Genomic DNA, 20,147 nt, shown 5'->3' with positions numbered 1-20,147 from the left:
GTGTTTTACGACACATTTATACATTTACGCGATCTTAACCCACGACAACAGAACCCTGCATTAGGCTCAACGTCTCTCAAAGAGGCAGCCACTCCAGCTGGGAGCCACCACCACCACCAGGCCCTGCGCCATGGATGATATTGGTCGCGACAGCAGCACAGACAGACAATGAGCACTTGGCAGTGGCCTTCTCGCCAACAGAGATGCCCTCGCGTCTCTCTCCCTGTCTCCCTGTCTCCCTCTCTCGCCCCTTGTCCACGCGTAGAGCAACTCGGCCACTCACCCCTGCAGAACGCGCGTAAAGTCACACACGCCCCTGACGTGCAATTGGACCGTGGGCAAGGATCTTTAGACCCCGCGACATCCGCCGTGTCGCCTCTGGGTCAGCACGTTGGTGGGACGCACAGTGCAGCGGCTGCGTGCGTCTGGCAGAGGAGAGCGAGTGAGAGAGTCTGTGAGTGTGTCTGTCCGTGTGGTAGAGCAGTCGGACAGAGGTGTAGGGAGTGAGTGTGTGAGTCTGGGTCCGTCTGTCCGTGTGGCAGAGCACAGTCAGAGGGAAGGGAGTGAGTCTGTGAGTCTGTGTCTGTCCGTGTGGTAGAGCACAGTCAGAGGGAAGGGAGTGAGTGTGTGAGTCTGTCTGTCTGTCGTGTGTGCTGGCAGAGGGAAGGGAGTGAGTGTGTGAGTCTGTGTCTGTCTGTCCGTGTGGCAGAGAACAGTCAGAGGGAAGGGAGTGAGTGTGTGAGTCTGTGTCTGTCTGTCGTGTGTGCTGGCAGAGGGAAGGGAGTGAGTGTGTGAGTCTGTGTCTGTCTGTCCGTGTGGCAGAGAACAGTCAGAGGGAAGGGAGTGAGTGTGTGAGTCTGTGTCTGTCGGTGTGGCAGAGAACAGTCGGACAGAGTGAGTCTGTGAGTCTGTGTCTGTCTATCGGTGTGGTAGAGCAGAGTCAGAGGGAAGGGAGTGAGTGTGTGAGTCTGTGTCTGTCCGTCTGTCTGTCCGTGTGGAAGGAAGGGAGTGAGGCTGTGAGTCTGTGTCTGTCTGTCCGTGTGTGCTGGCAGAGGGAAGGGAGTGAGTCTGTGAGTCTGTGTCTGTCTGTCTGTGTGTGCTGGCAGAGGGAAGGGAGTGAGTCTGTGAGTCTGTGTCTGTCTGTCGGTGTGTGCTGGCAAAGGGAAGGGAGTGAGTCTGTGAGTCTGTGTCTGTCTGTCTGTGTGTGCTGGCAGAGGGAAGGGAGTGAGTCTGTGAGTCTGTGTCTGTCTGTCGGTGTGTGCTGGCAGAGGGAAGGGAGTGAGTCTGTGAGTCTGTGTCTGTCTGTCGGTGTGGCAGAGCACAGTCAGAGGGAAGGGAGTGTGTCTGTGAGTCTGTGTCTGTCTGTCCGTGTGGCAGAGGGAAGGGAGTGAGTCTGTGAGTCTGTGTATGTCTGTCCGTGTGTGCTGGCAAAGGGAAGGGAGTGAGTCTGTGAGACTGTGTCTGTCTGTCTGTCCGTGTGGCAGAGGTGAAGGGAGTGAGTGTGTGAGTCTGTGTCTGTCTGTCGGTGTGTGCTGGCAAAGGGAAGGGAGTGAGTGTGTGAGTCTGTGTCTGTCTATCCGTGTGGTAGAGCAGTCAGACAGAGATGTAGGGAGTGAGTCTGTGAGTCTGTGTCTGTCTGTCCGTGTGTGCTGTCAGAGGGAAGGAAGCGATGGCGCCAGGAAGGGACGCTCCGCTCTCCGTGGGAGAGGGAGTGCGCATGATGTTTTACGCCCTGTCGCCGAACGAGTCCTCCTTTCAGACGCTCCAAGAAGTACCCAACTACGTGGCGCAGGTAACCCAGCCCGAACTCGCAGGCAGGACCGCGCTGCGACTCGGACAGCCTTTGAATCGCTCGCATTCCATTTTTTGTTTGCTTCACTGCCGCGCTGAACTTGGGTTCGTTTGCTTTTTTGTTTCGTGTTTGCCTTCGTCATGTAGGGTGAGAGCCGTTTGTGTGTTTGTGGTGTGGGTGTGTTTGTGGTGTGTTTGTGGTGTGTTTGTGGTGTGTGTGTGTGTTTGTGGGGTGTTTGTGGTGTGTGTTTGTGGTGTGGGTGTGTTTGTGGTGTGTTTGTGGTGTGGTCACTCGGTCTTGAACGAGACAATTGGTTCCCATTCTCTCCCCCGCTCCCCACGGCAACCCCTGGGTCTGTTGGGTTGCTCGCGCCTGGTGGCAAGGTGACACGTGGTGAAGGTGGTGTGTGTGGCAAGGTGGTGTTTGTGGCAAGGTGACACGTGGTGGCAGGTGGTGTTTGTGGCAATGTGGCAAGGTGGTGTCTGTGGCAAGGTGGTGTTTGTGGCAAGGTGGTGTTTGTGGCATGGTGGTGTTTGTGGCAAGGTGGTGTTTGTGGCAAGGTGGTGTTTGTGGCAAGGTGGTGTTTGTGGCAAGGTGGCAAGGTGGTGTTTGTGGCAAGGTGGTGTTTGTGGCAAGGTGGTGTTTGTGGCAAGGTGGTGTTTGTGGCAAGGTGGCAAGGTGGTGTTTGTGGCAAGGTGGTGTTTGTGGCAAGGTGGCAAGGTGGTGTTTGTGGCAAGGTGGTGTTTGTGGCAAGGTGGCAAGGTGGTGTTTGTGGCAAGGTGGTGTTTGTGGCAAGGTGGCAAGGTGGTGTTTGTGGCAAGGTGGCAGGCGGTGTTTGTGGCAAGGTGGCAGGCGGTGTTTGTGGCAAGGTGGTGTTTGTGGCAAGGTGGCACGTGGCAGGTAGTCCCCCTTGACATGTGTGCACGCGCGTCCTCACCCTCCCCGCGCGCCGGTGTGCGAGGACACGGGAAGACGCACGCAGCGCAATGGAGTGTGCCACTCTCCGCTCTCCGCGTGCCGCGTGCCGCGTGCTGCATGCCGCTCTCCGCTCTCCGCGTGCCGCGTGCAGGCGGTGCCGTACTTCTGGGCGATGATCCTGCTGGAGGTGACTCTGTGCTGGCTCAAGGGCGCCCGCCTGCCGCGCGTCAACGACACCGTGGGCTCCGTGTCGGCCGGCATGCTGTCCCAGCTCGCCAAGTGCGTCGCACGCGCCCTGCAAGCACCGATGGCAAACGGGGGACGAAAGATTGTCCACCCCCCACCGCCGGCCGCACACCCGGGTAACCTCCGAACAGGCTGGGTGGGGGGGGTGCGCTGCTGTAAGCGAGCACCTATTGAAGGTGTCATCACTCTCCGGCCGGATCACACCAGCGACAAAGATCCCCCGTGTAGCCTTAACAGGCTGTTGGGGCAAGTGCTGTTAGCGAGCACCTATGAAGGCCCACGAGGGGGGTGGGTGGCCGGCACTACGCGCAGCCGCCATTGTCTCCCCCCAGTGGCGATGTTTACGCACCGCGCAGGTACTCATTTCAGGCTGAGTCGACCTAGGGGAGGCCCAGGGACCGGTTCAGATAATCGTCACCGGTGTTGGCCGTGAGTGGGAATCGAACCCGGGTCGCCGGGTTCGTAGCGCAGCACACACACACACGCACGCGCGCCCACGCACGCACGCGCGCCCACGCACACACGCACATTCACGGAGGGCTGTCACCTCTGAGATCAAAAAACAAAACTGGAGACACCAATCATGGGCCAGGTCACATCTTTTCCAGTGTCGCCAAGCCGGGCCTCTTTATCCACTTGTCGTGCCCGGGAGCCGTGCCAGAGCCAGGCTAGAGCCAGCTCGGCACGCGTTGCTTTTCCACTGCGCATAACCGAGCCACGCCTCCGTGTCCTCGCTTGCCCTGCTCGGCCTCCCCCCAACCCCCGCCTCGCCGTGGCACGCCTCCTTACCGTGCCGGCGGAAGGAAAACAAACCGCGCCCGTGCCCTGCTGGCACCCGTGCTGGCACGGCCCGCCCCGGCTGCACGAGCGGAGAACGGTGCCAGCGTCCCTGGCGTGCGCTCCGCCTTCTCCTCGCAGGTTGCTGACGCGCAGCGTGGAGCTGTCGGCGTTCATCTTCGTGCACGAGCGCTACCGCTTCGCCTCGCTGCCCTGGGACTCGCCGCTCACCTGGGCCGTGACCTTCCTCGGGGTCGACCTCGGCTACTACTGGTTCCACCGTCTCGCGCACGGTGAGGGCCGAGGCGACGGGGAGGGCGCGCCGCCACGGCCGCCACCCGCGACGGTCTCTCTCGTTTGCCGACGTGGGCAACGGCGATTTGGAGATTCTCGGTGCGGGGCAATCGGCGCGTTCTGCTTGCGCGACGTGGAGCTTGGGCGATCGGGCTGCGTCGGGTGGCGGTGGTCGGGACGGACGGCACGCACTCGTCTCTGCACGATCTCACGCAAAACAAAAATAGCATCTCCGGTGTGGAACTGAAAAGGGGGGTGCGTGTCACCTCGTTATCCGATCCACGGATGGATTAGGCAAATGAACGGGCACACGGCGACATTGACCCGCAAATGACGATGAACCCGGTACAAAAAAAATGTTCGACGTTCGTTTATTACCGGATCGACTGCAGCGCTGTCGATTCACTCTCATCGCGATTGACGATCTGCGTTATGCCACATGTGGGTAAAGGTGGCCCCCTGCCCCCCCCCCCCCCCCACCATTCGATCAAACGCCCCCCACCTCTCCACTCTCTTCCAGATGTTATCAAATTGCAGCGCAGGCCGAGATGAGAATTTTTATAATTCATGCTGCCGGAGGAATCCGATGAGCTGCGATCCTCTTTGTCGTCACAGATGTCCAGTAAGGGACACCACGGGGGGTCAGCGAGTTATCTGTGTGTGTGTGTGTGTTTGTTTTTCGATTTAAAGCTTTCGTGACTGCAGGGATTTTATTTTTATTATTTTATTACTTCCCTTCTACGTGACTTTACCGAAAGAACCAAGAAGATGTGTTTGTTTTATTAAATAGCCGGCCGGTTCTCGCGTGACGCTCAAGACGCAACGGCCCACAAGGAGCGGACTCCATCGCTTCATCTCTCTGTCTCCCGCCCTCCCCTCCCCGTTCTCGCGCAGAGGTGAACGTGATGTGGGCGGCTCACCAAGTCCATCACAGCTCCGAGTACTACAACCTCTCCACAGCGCTTCGGCAGTCCGTCGTGCAGCCGTACACATCCTGGGTGCGTGTGCAGTGCGACACTCCACCTACCACACCTGTGTGTGCGTGTGTGTTAGTAACCTGTGTGTGTGTGTCACCTGTGTGTGTGTTAGTTACCTGTGTGTGTGTTAGTTACCTGTGTGTGTGTGTCACCTGTGTGTGTGTGTGAGTCACCTGTGTGTGTGTGTCACTGTGTGTGTCACCTGTGTGTGTGTGTGTCACTGTGTGTGTGTGTGTCACTGTGTGTGTGTTAGTCCGGCAAAACAACCTCCTACCTCCTCGCGGTGCCGGACGGGCAACACTGTCGTGGGCAGTGCTGTGGGGGGAGGGCCAATGCCCATTGGCCTCTCCCCTCATGGCGTCTGTGACCACCACAGTGGCTAAACGGGGGCTCTGGACGGGTGTGAGGGGCTGGTAACCCCTCCACCTTCAATTCATTACCACTAAACCACGAATTAAACATAAACCTGTAACAAATAAGCTTGTGCCGGAGGCCCCGGGGGGTCAGGCTTTTATGACGTCTCCTGGCCAAACCCCATTTGGCGGAGCCAGGAGATTGAATTTTCACCCTCGGGGCTCCTCCAGAAACAACAAAAAACCATTGCGGATGGCCACGTGGAATGTTCGAACGCTCACTGCGGAGGAGAGGCTGCCACTCCTCTGTCGGGAGCTGGACCGGTACCGCCTGGATCTCTGTGGCATTCAGGAGGTCCGGTGGACCGGTTCTGGCTCCTGCCACCATGAGGGGTGGACAGTCCTCTACTCGGGGCAGGAGACTGCCAAACAACAGGGTGTGGCTCTTCTTCTGAACAAAAGAATGAAGGGGGCGTGGGAGCGTGGCGGTGAGGTGTGGGAAGCTGTAAGCCCCAGGATACTTTGGGCTCGCCTTCCCATCAACCAGAGGCGAGGAGTGGTGGTCGTGGTTACTTATGCCCCCACCGAAGACGAACATCCGTGGAGGGATGCAAGCAAAGCCGATGAGTCAGACGCTTTCTATGACCTCCTGTCACAGGTGTTGGCTAAAGTGGCCACTCGGGACAGAGTCATCTTGTTGGGTGACTTCAATGCCCGAGTTGGTCATGATGCTGACACCTGGTCTGGAGTGATTGGAAGGCATGGGCCAGATCAGCTCAATAATAACGGTAGGAGGCTGCTAGATTTTTGTGCAGCCCATGGGCTTGTAATTACCAACACGCTCTTCCGGCATCGGCGCATCCACACAACATCATGGATACATGCCGGGTCCAAGCAAGAACATCTGCTGGACTACATAGTGACGGACCAGCGGATGCGAACCCATGTCCTTGACACCAGGACCTACCGTGGAGCTGATCTGTCCTCTGACCATCGACTAGTCATCTGTAAGATGCGCCTGCCTTTCTTCCACTCCGGTGGTGGGTGTACACCCAGGATCCCATTCCAACCAAAAGTGGCCTGGTCTCAGTTAGCTGATGAAAGTTGCAAGCGAGAATTTCATCATCGCTTGCAGCTGGGGTTGGCATCGTCCCCCACTCCACCTGATGTCGAGGGTAAATGGGCGAGGTTTAGGACTGTGACTCATGCAGCTGCAATGGCTGCTTTGGGTACGCGGTCCAGACCTCCCCAGAAACCCTGGCTGACAGAGGAGGTGTTCAGGTTAATTGAGAAAAAGCGACAGGCCCACTCTCATCGCCTACAGCATCCCACGTCAGAGAATGAGGAGGTTTACCGCAGCCTTCGCTCGGAAGTTCGGAGAGCCGTAAGGCGTTGTAAGGATGGGTGGTGGTCGCGGGTTGCTGAGGAGATGGAGTCTGCCTCAGTGGCCCGTGATCACAAATCACTATTTAACTCCATCAAAAAAGTAACCTGCAGCGCCACACCTATTACCATAATTAGAGGAAAAAACGGTGATCCAATCTCCGACCCTCAGGAACAGGTTTGCAGATTTGCTGAGCATTTCTGTGAGGTCCTGGGGGAGGGAAATTCTCTCAGCCAGGAAAACATCATGGCACAAAGTGGGGATAACCCTGCTGAGGCTGCGGTGCCTCAAATATTGGAAGAGGTCACCCCCTGTGAGTGGCTGGCTGAGGTTCCAGCTGTTGAGGAAGTACTGAGGGCGATCCGGAGTCTGAGACCAGGGAAGGCACCGGGCAGAGATGATCTCCCAAGCGAAATGCTGAGGGAGGGTGGCGTTTGTGCACAGACTGCCCTATATGACATCATAACAACAGTCTGGACCACTGGACGGGTTCCGCAGGACTGGAAGGATGCCCTGGTGGTCCCCCTCTTTAAGAAGGGGGACCGCACAGACTGTAACAACTACAGGGGCATCTCACTCCTCAGTGTGCCGGGTAAGGTCCTGGCAAGGATTATTCAACATCGCCTTGCTAGGCACGCTGAGGAGGGGCTTGCGGAGCCCCAATGCGGTTTCAGGAAAGGGCAGTCCTGCACAGATGCCATATTTTCTGTCCGTCTGCTACAGCAGAGGTGTAGGGAATTCCAAAAAGACCTACATCTCTGCTTTATTGACCTGGTCAAGGCCTATGATACCATCAGTAGGACTGGACTCTGGGTTGTTCTTCGTGCTTTCGGAGTCCCTGACCCTCTGCTCACGATCATTAAGGACCTTCATGATGGTGAGCGGGCCCGGGTAAAACTACGTGGCCGGGAGTCGGAGCCTTTCCCTGTACACCTTGGGGTGCGACAGGGATGTCCTCTGGCTCCCACATTACTTAACATCTATTTTGACCGCGTAGTTCGTGAAGCCTTCAATAGCTGTACCGGGGGAATTTCCGTTTGGTACAGATATAATGGGAGGCTGATCGACGCCCGGGTGCGATCAAGGGATGGCTCCCTATTGGTCAACCACGTTATGTATGCCGATGATTTGGTAATAGCTGCTCATTCAGAAGAGGAGTTGGAGGCGCTGCTGCTGAGACTGGAGCGTGCCACTAAAAGGTGGGGCCTTACCATCAGCCCCACCAAAACCAAGCACCTGCCTGGGTATTTTGTACCATCGGACACTCCACCCCCACAACTCCCAATTGGTGATGGGGCAGTTGTGGAGAGAGTGGAGAGTTTCCCATACCTGGGCAGTGTGCTTATGACCGGCTCCAGTCTATCAGCAGAGGTCTCACTCCGAATCAGTCGAGCGGCAATATCTTTTCATCGGTTGCGTAACGCTGTGTGGAAGCTACCTGGTCTGTCGCTCCGCACGAAGCTTCAGGTCTTCTCGGCCACGGTCATTCCCTCCCTTCTCTACGCTTGCGAGACGTGGACCCCCCTGGTGGAGCATCTTCGCCGGTTGGAAACATTTAGGCTGGCCTGCCTACGATCCATCCTGGGTTTAACCAGGCTGGATTGTGTGAGGAGCTCACAAATCCTTGAAAGATCTGGGCAAAGTCCCATCAGTGAGCTCCTCCGGCAGGCAAGGCTGCGTTGGCTGGGTCATGTAGCCCGCATGCCCAGCCACCGCATGCCTAAACAGCTTTTGTTCGGCCGGATCGAGGGGGCTAGACGGGCGCGGCACGGGCTGGAGAAGAGATGGAGTGATGTGGTACAGGAGGACGTGGAGCTGAGTGGACTTGCCGATGACTGGTACCAGCGGTGTCAAGATCGGCCTCAGTGGAGGAGGCTCGTGAAGGACGCTACTGGGCAGTTGGAGGCAGTCGCCCTCCAACAACAGCGGAGGGCGGAGGAGCGACGCTCACAACAACGAGCGGAGCGCCGGGTGGCTAAAGCACAGCAAGTTGGCACAGTAGGGGGCACAGGTGGTGCATCAGCCAGTCATCTCGGTCATCTCGGTCAGTCGACCAGTGGCACCTGGGTCTGCCCCGTGACCTCCTGCCAGCGGGCTTTCGACACTTCACGTGGCCTCAAGGTGCACTTGGCCTGGCACAAGCATCGTGGTGACGTCACCGCCACTTAGTGGCGAATGGCGGTTGTTGTTGTTGTTGTTAGTAACCTGTGTGTGTGTGTGTGTCACCTGTGTGTGTGTGTGTCACCTGTGTGTGTGTTAGTCACCTGTGTGTGTGTCACCTGTGTGTGTGTGTGTCACCTGTGTGTGTGTCACCTGTGTGTGTGTGTCACCTGTGTGTGTGTCACCTGTGTGTGTGTGTGTGGTGTTGCAGGTCTTTTATCTTCCAATGGCCCTCTTTATTCCACCGCCAATCTTCATCGTTCACATCCAGTTGAACCTCCTCTACCAGTTTTGGATCCACACGGAGGTACCCCAGGCCCATGCCTCGACGGCCAGTGGTTGCGGTGCGGCAGCGCTGCATCCGACACTTTTTCTGATTTTAAATCTGGTCTGGTGATGCGTCGACACCGCTCGAGGGTCGCGTGACGAACATCCTCAGATAAGTGGAGAACGGGGGGGGGGGGGGTAGCCAGCCGGGCGGTGAGCCAGTGCCGAATTTCCCCTCCAAGTTCTGTCGGTCCTCTAGCTATGGAGCTATGGAACTCTCTAATCCCCTTTGCACATCCGCAATATCAAATGCACTCCGACTTTCAAGAAACGTCAAAAGGCCTCCTCTCGCTGTCTGCGTTGGCTCAGGGCTTTCGAGGAGCCCTGAGCCTGGCACCGCGCCTCTGAGTTGTTGACTTGTCTGCAAAAAATCTGCCGCGTTCTAAATGTCTATTATCACTGGCTGAGCCAGTGGCGGGGGAGGGGGGTAGCACGTGCCCCCCCTATGATCCGATCAAAATCCCTAATTTCAATCGGATCATTGGGGTTTATTAGTAATAAATCGGCATTTTCCGACCCCCACTGCCACTGTGTAGCATATTAGTACGTGCCAGGGACTCTATGAGATGATAGGACATCAAAGCAGTTATAAGTGACTCACAGAATTGTGCGCAGTTGCGTATACAGTACACGACTTCCCTGAAGGCATCGCGGTTCGAATTCGACCCTCGATCGATGCTGCGCTATCGCCGCACACGCGTCGAATAAAAAGCAACTAACAAGTCCTTACTTACTAACAACTCCTCTATCATTTTTCATTGCTGGAGGGGTTGCCCCCCCTACCTGAAAATCCTATTATTGTTCTTCGTCTTTTTCTTTGGCTGATTGAATACAAAGGGCGATGAAACCCAGAGCACCCGGGATCCTTCGCGTCCCTCGTGAGTGCGACGGACGACGCGGAAGCATTTTACGGTTTCATGCCACGGCGCCGCAGTGTTAAACCGGGGTGACCCGCTGGATTCGAACCGCAAAAAAAAACCCTTCCGTGACGACAGCCGGCCCAACGCGCTGACCGCCGCCGGGACCCACGGCGCCGCCCCACAGGGGTCAACCGCGGCACCGCGGCAGCTGCAACATCCCCGTCGCGAGGCGAACAAGAATCGCGTCGCTGGAGACCCGCCCCACCCCCGCCGGCGGGGACACGGAGGTGGGTTGCTGCGCCAACTCACGCGCGGGACGTTACCGTTGCAGATGATCACTTCCCTGGGACCTCTCGAGCACGTGCTGAACACCCCGAGCCACCACCGGGTCCACCACGGTGAGCCCGCCGCGTCGCCGCGTCTGCGGCGTCAGCGGGCGGACGGTGACACGCATCCCACTCGTATCCGACGAAGATTTTTTTTTTTACAACGACGCGTTCATTCTAGGAGTGCATTGGTTCGACGTGAGCAGCAACAAAACAACAACAACAACAACAACCCCGGGGACTGGTTTCGGCAATCGGTGTCACATCGGCGGAACGAGGCGCGCTCGTGTGATTGGCTACATTGGAGATTGGCCCCAACAAATCCGACCGTTTTAGTTTTAATTGATTGGTGGGTCAAAGACAACCGCAGTTCGAACCTCGCTCAAAGGGTTCGGGTTTACGCCCAGCGAGACGCAGCGTCTCTCGTCGTTGTTGTTGTTGTCGTCGTTGTTGTTGTTGTTGTTGTCTAACCACGCGTGTCGCGATCGTGCCCTAGGCCGCAATCCGTACTGCATCGACAAGAACTACGGTGGCACGCTGATCATCTGGGATCGCTTGTTCGGTAACTCGCTGCCCCCCAAAGATCCCACGCAAGCTCCTACACACGCACACACGCATGCTCCTACACACGCACGCTCCTACACACGCACGCTCCTACACACACACGCTCCTACACACGCACGCTCCTACACACACACACACGCACACACGCACACACGCACGCTCCTACACACGCATGCACACACGCTCTTACACACACGTACGCTCCTACACACGCACGCACGCTCCTACGCACGCTCCTACGAACACACACACGCACGCACGCCAACGTCGGCGCAGCCCAGCGGTGGCGCGTCTGGCTACCACTTGCGGCAGAGGCTCGCGGTTTCGACTCCAGTGGCCGCCCTGGTTAATACTGCGACCATAGATATACCGCGCGCCGTCGTCCGCAAGAGCTGCCCATCGTGGCCTAAATGTTCCAGATTACGAAAAGGAACGGCCCCCTTAATCACTCAACCGGGATTACGAATCTCGTAATTACTGCCCCCGCGCAGCCTCCCTACCGGCGAAACTAACTCCCGCCTGCGGGCCAGCTGGCGAAAGTCACTTTACGCCGCACGGGGACAGCTGCCGCTGGGGGTTCCCCTCTTTGCGACGCGCCGTGCGGCGCACGATGGCCCGGGGTGGAGGTGGGCGGGCCCCCTTCAAACAAAGCCGGCTCATTATCCATTCTAGATTTAAAGTTTTCGTGACTGCAAGGATCCATACTTTTTGGTTCTTTCGGTAAAGTCACGTAGGTAAAAAATTAAAAAACAGATATGTGGAAATCCTCCCCGTAGAGGTGGTTCATTCTAGATTTGAAGTTTTCGTGACTGCAAGGATCCATACTCCTTGGTTCTTAGAATGAACCACCTCTACGGAGAGGATTTCCACATATCTGTTTTTTTTTTCACCTACGTGACTTTACCGAAAGAACCAAAGACTACGGCTCATTGTGTCGCTGTCTCTTGAAGGGACCTTCCAATGGGAGGGCGAGAAGGTCGTGTACGGACTCACCCACAACATCAACACCTTCAACCCCTGGGTGGTGCAGGTTCGTGGTCGACCCTGCGTGTGAAGGTCACATTTGGAGTTTGCGTCTCTCTCTCTCTTTCTCTGTCTCCCCCCCCGTGGTTCCGTTAATGTTTGCCCGGGCCCTCCGGTTTCCCCCCTCCACATTTAGAATCAACCTCACGCGTTGAGAGAGTGTAATAAGACTCCTTGAGACGACTTCTGGAATCCGTCTTTTATTCACTTTGGGTTACATCTACTTCACACTGCTGATAGACAACATGAAGGGACAGATAGACCGAGAGAGACGCACTGCCACGTGGCAACTCGGAGCCCCACTCTCGCGTGGCTCCTTCCTCCGTTGGTTCCCGTTCTGACCCCGTGTCGTTCCTCTTTACCCCTATTTAATCCCTGGGTCACGTGGTACGCTTCAGCCAATCCTCGTTAGCCTGCATCGAATCTTCCAGGCTCCCTCGTCATCTCCCGGGACCACGCCCCTGACTCATCTCCCCATTGGCTGAGGCCAAAGCCAGCAGAACCAATCTCCATAGCTGTCACCTTTCCATTACGTCAGGGCCATGCCCCTAGGCTTCCCCCCATTGGCTGTAAACCAGGACCGGCAGAGCCAATCACCATGGCAAGGTGTGATACGTCAGTGAGCCGGATATATTGTCATATTACAAGAGTTTTCGGCTGCTGTAAATTCCCACGTGATGATGATGATAAGCCACTTCGTTGAGCAATCATTTGTGATAGCCAGGTCACTTCTGATAAAGAGCTATACAGTTTAGTGGGGCCTTACCTAGTAAAGTAGAAAAAATAGTTTAGTTTAAAGGCGCAGCCCTGCAATTGCTGGCTCCCGCTACCGCTGGCTGGCTGGCAGCGGGACTTCCTACACAAGACTGAGCGAGTTCAGAGAGCCGCTCTCGAGGGTTTCTGGGCCGACTCTTCATACGCCGCCCAGATGCCGTTGGGAAAAGATGGGAGCACCCAACACCGAGAGAGGTTTAATGAGTTATCTTACGCTCCTTAATTCGCACGTCGTGTTCTTATCGGATTTGATTTCGAGCCGATGTCTGACGCAACCGATTTTTTCTTCAGATCGTGAATTTGAAAAGGGGGCCCCCTGTGAGCTCTTAGGGTCCCTACGATTCTGCCGAGCGTCGCCATCACCACCACTACGACTACCACCACCATCACCACCACCACCATCACCACCACGACCACCATCACCACCACGACCACCACCACCATCACCACCACCACCACCACGACCACCACCACGACCACCACCATCACCACCACCATCACCACCACTACGACTACCACCACCATCACCACCACCAACACCACCATCACCACCATCACCACCACCACCATCACCACCACCATCACCACCATCACCACCATCACCCCACCACCACCACGACCACGGAACGTTGACTCGTCTTCTGCCAACGTTTCGGTTCTCAGTACGTCCACTTCCGGCACATCTGGCGCACATTCTGGACGACGCCAGGCTGGTGCCACCGCCTCTGGGTTGTGATCAAGGGCCCCGGCTGGGCCCCCGGGAAGCCCAGGCTGGGCTGCCTCGACGACATCCCCAAGGTCTCTGTCTTCCGTCGCTCGTGACCTCTGGCGTGGCGACCCCTGGCCTTGACCCCTGGCATAGCGACCCCTGATCGTGACCCCTGGCATGGTGACCCCTGACCGTGACCCCCTGGCGTGGGGACCCCTGGCTGTGACCCCTGGCTTTGACCCCTGGCATAGCGACCCCTGACCATGACCCCTGGCATAGCAACCCCTGACCATGACCCCTGGCATAGCAACCCCTGACCATGACCCCTGGCATGGTGACCCCTGACCGTGACCCCCGGCGTGGTGACCCCTGGCCATGACCCCCCGGCGTGGCAACCCCTTGGCTGTGACCCCCCGGCCATCTTCAGGATCTCGTTCTGAAGACGCTCTACGCAGTTTCAAGAGAAGCGTCGCGTACCTCGCGCAGCTAAGGTCGGTCGTGAGAATCGCTCTGCGACTCCACGGGCGGCTGGGCTGAAGCTGAACGCTCGCACCACGCCACGTGGCGGCTTTGTTTGGTGGTGGAGGGTTGTCGCTGTGGAAATGTTACCGGATTATTTCATGGCCCAACCGATATTTTTTTTTACACGAATCAATGGCTCCAGCGTCTCGCATTTGACCCAGACAAGGAATGGGCATCCAACATCTGGGGTGGCAGGAATTGATTTGTACCGAGATCTGGTACGGTACGGGTCTTGCAGCAGCCAACTGAACAGCCCTAACAGTCCGCGAGGCTCACTGAGAGACGTCTCGGTTGCGTCTACGCTCGACAAAAAATTAAGTGAAGTTCGACCGGCGCCGTTACGGCTCGGTCGAATCCCCGACGCGGCGTGCGACTGTGGAGGCCGGCTCCCATCCAGCAGTGGATTGATGAAGGCTGGGGCGTGCGTGCGCCCGTGTGCAGATAACGGGGGGCGAGGTGCCCTACGACCCGGCGCATCCCGGGTGGGTGCAGGCCTACGTCGCGGCGCACTACGCACTCGGCTTCGGCCTCTACGAGAAGCTCATGGCCGGCAACGAGGTGAGGACGGGGTCGTAGGGCACCTCGCCCCCCCCCCCCCCCGGTGAGGGCGAGGAGCGACTGGAGCGCTCTGTCACCGCTGCTGCTGAGCGGATTTTCTATCGAACGGCCCCGTCGGCCCGGAGCCGCCGCCGTGCTGTCGAGAACAGTCACTCACGTGCCCACCCCACCCACACACCTCACCCCCCCATACACCTCACCCCCCCCACACACCTCACCCCCCCCACACACCTCACCCCCCCATACACCTCACCCCCCCCACACACCCCATCCATCCATCCACACACCTCACCCCCTCCCACACACCCCACCCCCCACCCACCCCACCACCCCTCCCCACACATCCCACCCCCCCACCCACCCCACCACCCCTCCCCACACCCCCCACCCCCCCACCTCACACATCCCACCCCCCCCCACACACCTCAAACACCCCCCCCCCCACCACACGGCTTCCCGTTAACGCCGACGCGGCGGCTCGCAGACGCAGCGGCGCTCGTTGTGACGTCACCGCCGACGCCGCCGCCATTTGCGGTGTTGCCGTGAATGTGCACGCGATGATCGGGCCGCTTCGTCGAGATCTCATTCGCGATGGCCGGGTCGCTTCTGAAAAAGAACCTAATAGCTCGGGTGGTTTTACCTGGCAAGATTTAAAACCAAAAAGTTTCGTTTTATTTGCGTATATTTTTTAAAGCGATTCGCTCGCCTTTCCTATACTCTGCACCGCCATTGTGTTGTTGTTGTTGTTGTTGTCGTTGCTCGTTGTTGTCACGTCCTCGCCCCAGTGGCCCCCTGCCGGACGTCTGTGAAGAAGAGCTTTCTTACGGCTCTTCGGACTCCTCCTGCGGTCTCAGCAAACGTCCCGGTTGCGAATTCGATCTGCGGCCCATAGAATCGCCCGACACGGGGCTCCCAGTGTCTGTGCGCGACGAACAACGCTCGTGCGCTCGTCCGTGTGTCCCACCAGGCAACAGCTCGATCAACGGGGAACACAGTTTGGGGGGCCGAGTGCCTCTCCGCTGCCCCCCCCCCCCCATTCTCCGTGGTAGTGTCTCCGTTTCTCTGACGGGACCGTTGTAAACCTATATTCTTAGGTTTTTTCGGTAAAGTCACGTAGGTAAAAAATTAAAATTAATAAAAGTAAAAAAAATCACGGCGCTTCGGAGGCAACACAAGCTTCCGTCTTCAGGTGGAACCGTCACAGCACGATAGCTGTAACCTCGATAGCACGATAGCTGTAACCTCCCGAGAGAGGAAAGGGAGGGGGCAAGTAGAGACGCCCAGACCCCCCAGGGCCTTGCAACCGGGAGTGCGTCAACAACGCTGGCGGCCTCAGCATGTCCCTCGCAACACTCTGCCCTTGTGAAGTCTCCCGGCCGCCGGGAGGGGGAGGGAGGGATGGGGGGGGCGCGGCGGCTCCCCGCTCGAGCTGAGCGCCGGATGTCACCCTCTGCCCCCACAGGCGGCGACGCAGGCTGAAGTCCTCGCGCTCCTTGCGTCCATCCTGCTGGCACTCAGCAGCTACAGCTTCATCATGGACAAGCGGTGAGCGTCCTTCCACCCGCCCCACCTCCCATCCCTCCCCCACCCTGGCGCTCGGCCGTGCCACCGTTCGATTCGGGGGGGGGGGGCGGAGAGGGGGGCAATGGGCACGAGCCCCCTCGCGAACTCGCGAACAGCACTTGCCCTAGCATGCCCGTGTCAGCAACACGGGGGGGGGGGTCTTTGTCTTTGCCCGCGTGCACCGCAGGACGTACGCTGCCCCCGTGGAAGCTGCGCGCTGCGCCCTCCACCTGGCCTGCCACCTGCTACAGCTCGTGGAACTGGGACTCCCTGCGCAGGTACCGGTACCGGTCGCCCGCGGCGATGGCGACGACCGTGGGTGGCGCGCCGTGCGTCCCCGCACCGTCCCTCGCCGTGTGACCTCCAAGGTCACTTGGAGGGGGACCTCAAAGGCGGCTCTGCGATGGCCACGTCCGCGGGCCCGTTGGCCTGACATTTTACAACCGCGCCTCCCGTTTGGCGCGGTTGGTTACGTATGGTGCGAAAGAAGTTAACCGTACGTACACACACACAGAGAGAGCTGGACGTGAATTTTCAACTCTTGGTGAAAAGGATCCTGTCCCCCCCCCCCCCCCCCCGCCAGGTGTTGTTTGCATCCTCGATGGTGATTTGGAGCCTCAGAAGCCTGAGAGTGATTTAGCTTCCGTCGCCAGACTCTCCAGCCAGCCGACGAGCGACCGCAGCCGGATCCGTGGGACGTCATCGAGGACAGAATGCGCGTGACGCCTCCCGACGCCAGCTCTGGGAGGCGAGGCCGATGTCGACGCGGCTGGGCCACGACCACAATGCCCCGCGGTCGAGGTGGTCGCTCCCCCCGCTGACTGGGTCCCTACCCACAATGCCCCACGGTCGAAGTAGTCGCTCCCCCCGCTGACTGGGTCCCTACCCACAATGCCCCACGGTCGAGGTGGTCGCTCACCCCGCTGACTGGGTCCCTACCCACAATGCCCCGCAGTCGAGGTGGTCGCTCGCCCCGCTGACTGGGTCCCTACCCACAATGCCCCGCAGTCGAGGTGGTCGCTCGCCCCGCTGACTGGGTCCCTACCCACAATGCCCCGCAGTCGAGGTGGTCGCTCGCCCCGCTGATTGGGTCCCTACCCACAATGCCCCACGGTCGAGGTGGTCGCTCCCCCCGCTGACTGGGTCCCTACCCACAAGGCCCGGTCGTGCATGACGCCATCATCCCTCCCAGCCACCGCTTCTCAGCCTCTCTCCTCCTCACTCACTCACTCTCTCGCTCCACTCGCTCCACTCACTCACTTCACTCACTCACCCCACTCACTCACCCCACTCACTCACCCCACTCACTCGCTCCACTCACTCATTCACTCACTCCACTCACTCATTCCACTCACGCACCGCTCACATTGCCCAGGCCGGCTTCATCTCTTGTGGCTATACCGAGACAAAAATCCATCGCTCGGGGGGGGGGGAGGGGGGGCCTGAGTTGGGGAAGATTTTATGAAAGAAAATGACTGAAGAATTTACACCATTGGAACCTCATTTGCCAGTAAAAAATATGATAATTGTTTTTTTACCCTTCTATCTGGCAACAAAACTGACACCTTTTTTACAAGGAGTCATGTTTGCATAGACCACAATACCTGCAGTCATAATGCAAACAAAAAACACAACTCTGATAATGTATGCACTGTCCTTGAAGTTGATTGGCGTCATCTGGTCCAACCCATGTGAGACTAGGCTCTAAGGAAAGCTGTCTCGGGTGTGGACCAATCAACTTCAAGGACAGTGCATACATTATCAGAGTTATGTTTTTTGTTTGCATTATGACTGCAGGTATTGTGGTCTATGCAAACATGACTCCTTGTAAAAAAGGTGTCAGTTTTGTTGCCAGATAGAAGGGTAAAAAAACAATTATCATGACTGAAGAAGCTCACTTTTCTTTGGAACATTTCGTTTACGTGATCAAAGCAAAACGCAATATACACGAGCTGTTGTGATCGGAAGCCATTGGACTTCCTGTGATATTGCCGTTTGTAACAATAAACGATATTCTGTTGACGCGTTTGGCCGTGTCAATTTTATTTTGCTACAACTTGGCTGCTAGTGCTAGCAGGAGGAATCGAACCGGCCCCTCATTGGATTGCAAGCCCAGTGTGGTGACCCATCACACGACTGTGGCAGCTTGCATCTATTTAAAGCTGTGTCTTGATGTGAGTCTACGGGTCTCTGAGTCCATGGGTCTCTGAATCTACGGGTCTCTATTCGAGTCTACGGGTCTCTGTGTGAGTCTACGGGTCTCTGTGTGAGTCTACGGTCTCTGTGTGAGTCTACGGTCTCTGTGTGAGTCTACGGGTCTCTGTGTGAGTCTACGGGTCTCTGTGTGAGTATATGGGTCTCTGTGTGAGTCCACGGGTCTCTGTGTGAGTCTACGGGTCTCTGTGTGAGTCTACGGGTCTCTGTGTGAGTCTATGGGTCTCTGTGTGAGTCTACGGGTCTTTGTTCGAGTCTAGTGGTTTCTGTGAGTCTATGGGTCTCTGTGTGAGTCTATGGGTCTCTGTGCGAGTCTACAGGTCTCTGTGTGAGTCTATGTGTCTGTGTAAGTCTATGGGTCTCTGTGTGAGTCTACGGGTCTCTGTGTGAGTCTACGGGTCTCTGTGTGAGTCTATGGGTCTCTGTGAGTCTATGGGTTTCTGTGAGTCTACGGGTCTCTGTGTGAGTCTACGGGTCTCTGTGTGAGTCTACGGGTCTCTGTGTGAGTCTACAGGTCTCTGTGTGAATCTACGGGTCTCTGTGTGAGTCTACGGGTCTCTGTGTGAGTCTACGGGTCTCTGTGTGAGTCTATGGGTCTCTGTGTGACACGGAACTCATCCCAATCGATTTGCCAAACTCAACCACCCACCCACCACCTCACTGCTTCTCGCAAAACAAGACTGCCATTCGTTGTCTCTCGAGCGCTCGGCCGCTTCAACAAGACAGAAGTGGGGGGCTGGGTGGGTGGGTGGGGGGGCAGCTCCGTGGTTGATCGACAGTTCCGCAGGAGTTGGGCGACGTGCGATGCAAGGTCGGCCGCGTTAGATCGTGAGACAACAATAATTATCCTACGCTCGTTTAACCTTCGCAGCGCAAATCATTTCCCGATTAAAAGCGCTTCACCAACATTCAACTGCTATAAATTGCCACGTGATGACAAGCCACTTCGTTGAGCAACTTGTCGTTTGTGGCCAGGTCGCTTCTGAAACAGGAGCTATTTAAGCTCAGTGGGATCTTACCTGGTCAAATAAAATGAGTTTAGTTTGGTTAGTGACCGACCGTAACCTCCACGCAACTGTCACACAGACAGTGCCAGATTATCGCAGGAACTACATATGTAGTAGCTACATGTAGTAGCTACATATGTAGTAGCTACATATGTAGTAGTAGTTACATAAGTAGCTGCTACGGGCCCCGCACTTTCAAGGGCCCCGCGCTAAATGCTTTCAAGCTATCAATTCCGGTTCAGTGATTCTGCACTTGCTCTATGACTATAGTACTATACCGCCTTCGACTTTTATGAACGACCGGGTGTTTAAGGTTAGCGATTTGTCGTATTATCTGGCTGTATAGCAAATGAGAAAATACAATTACTTTACTAGTAATTGTATGTGTGTGTTTTTTATTTAGGACCCCTTTATAACCACATATGCTGCAGGCCCCGCAATATCTTAGTCCGGCACTGCACACAGCACCCCCATCCTACTCCCCAGCCTCTTTCGCCATGACTAAAAACAAGACCACAGCGATTATACAATGCAGCTGATCATCGATTATTTTATTGTCCGGCTGCTTCCAATAATAATCCGGCGGTCCCGGGGTCGATCGGGCGAAACCGCTCCAAAGGTCGTAACCCAGTCCGGCGATCGTCACACGCAATCGTGGTGGTGGTTGTTGTTGTTGTTGTTGAAACAAGAGCGTGGTGGTGTCACGACTCGGACGACGACGTTACTAGGGGCCACAATCTGGGCCCGAGATTCGTGCTTGGACTTGAACTTTCCCGTCGAACGCCACCCCCCTCCCACC

General features: G+C 56.9%; 1 protein-coding gene across 6 annotated transcripts; it reads left to right on the top strand.

The window, feature by feature from the left end:
* The first annotated feature begins 207 nt into the window (after positions 1–207).
* On the top strand, positions 208–18,149 carry AGMO (alkylglycerol monooxygenase). Of its 6 annotated transcripts, XR_009757049.1 has the most exons (15): positions 360–419; positions 1,657–1,792; positions 2,862–2,989; positions 3,875–4,026; positions 4,922–5,025; positions 9,113–9,208; positions 10,420–10,486; positions 10,911–10,976; positions 11,929–12,008; positions 13,439–13,573; positions 14,448–14,564; positions 16,027–16,109; positions 16,315–16,405; positions 16,711–16,928; positions 17,088–18,149. XR_009757049.1 is itself a non-coding variant. In XM_061576651.1 (14 exons), exons 2-14 carry the CDS (start codon positions 1,670–1,672, stop codon positions 16,765–16,767), a joined length of 1,299 nt encoding a protein of 432 aa, XP_061432635.1. In that variant the 5' UTR covers positions 208–382; positions 1,657–1,669; the 3' UTR covers positions 16,768–18,149. The 6 variants fall into 6 exon arrangements, 5 of the variants coding, with proteins under 5 accessions (XP_061432635.1, XP_061432633.1, XP_061432631.1 ...); XM_061576651.1 differs by having other exon boundaries at positions 208–382; positions 16,711–18,149; XM_061576649.1 differs by having other exon boundaries at positions 209–442; positions 16,711–18,149.
* The last annotated feature ends 1,998 nt before the right edge of the window (positions 18,150–20,147 follow it).

This window comes from Lethenteron reissneri, chromosome 61 (assembly GCF_015708825.2).
Source record: "Lethenteron reissneri isolate LAM-NWPU_2019-01 chromosome 61, ASM1570882v1, whole genome shotgun sequence".
Classification (NCBI taxonomy): Eukaryota; Metazoa; Chordata; class Hyperoartia; order Petromyzontiformes; family Petromyzontidae; genus Lethenteron; species Lethenteron reissneri.
This window is presented reverse-complemented; position numbering and strand designations above follow the sequence as displayed.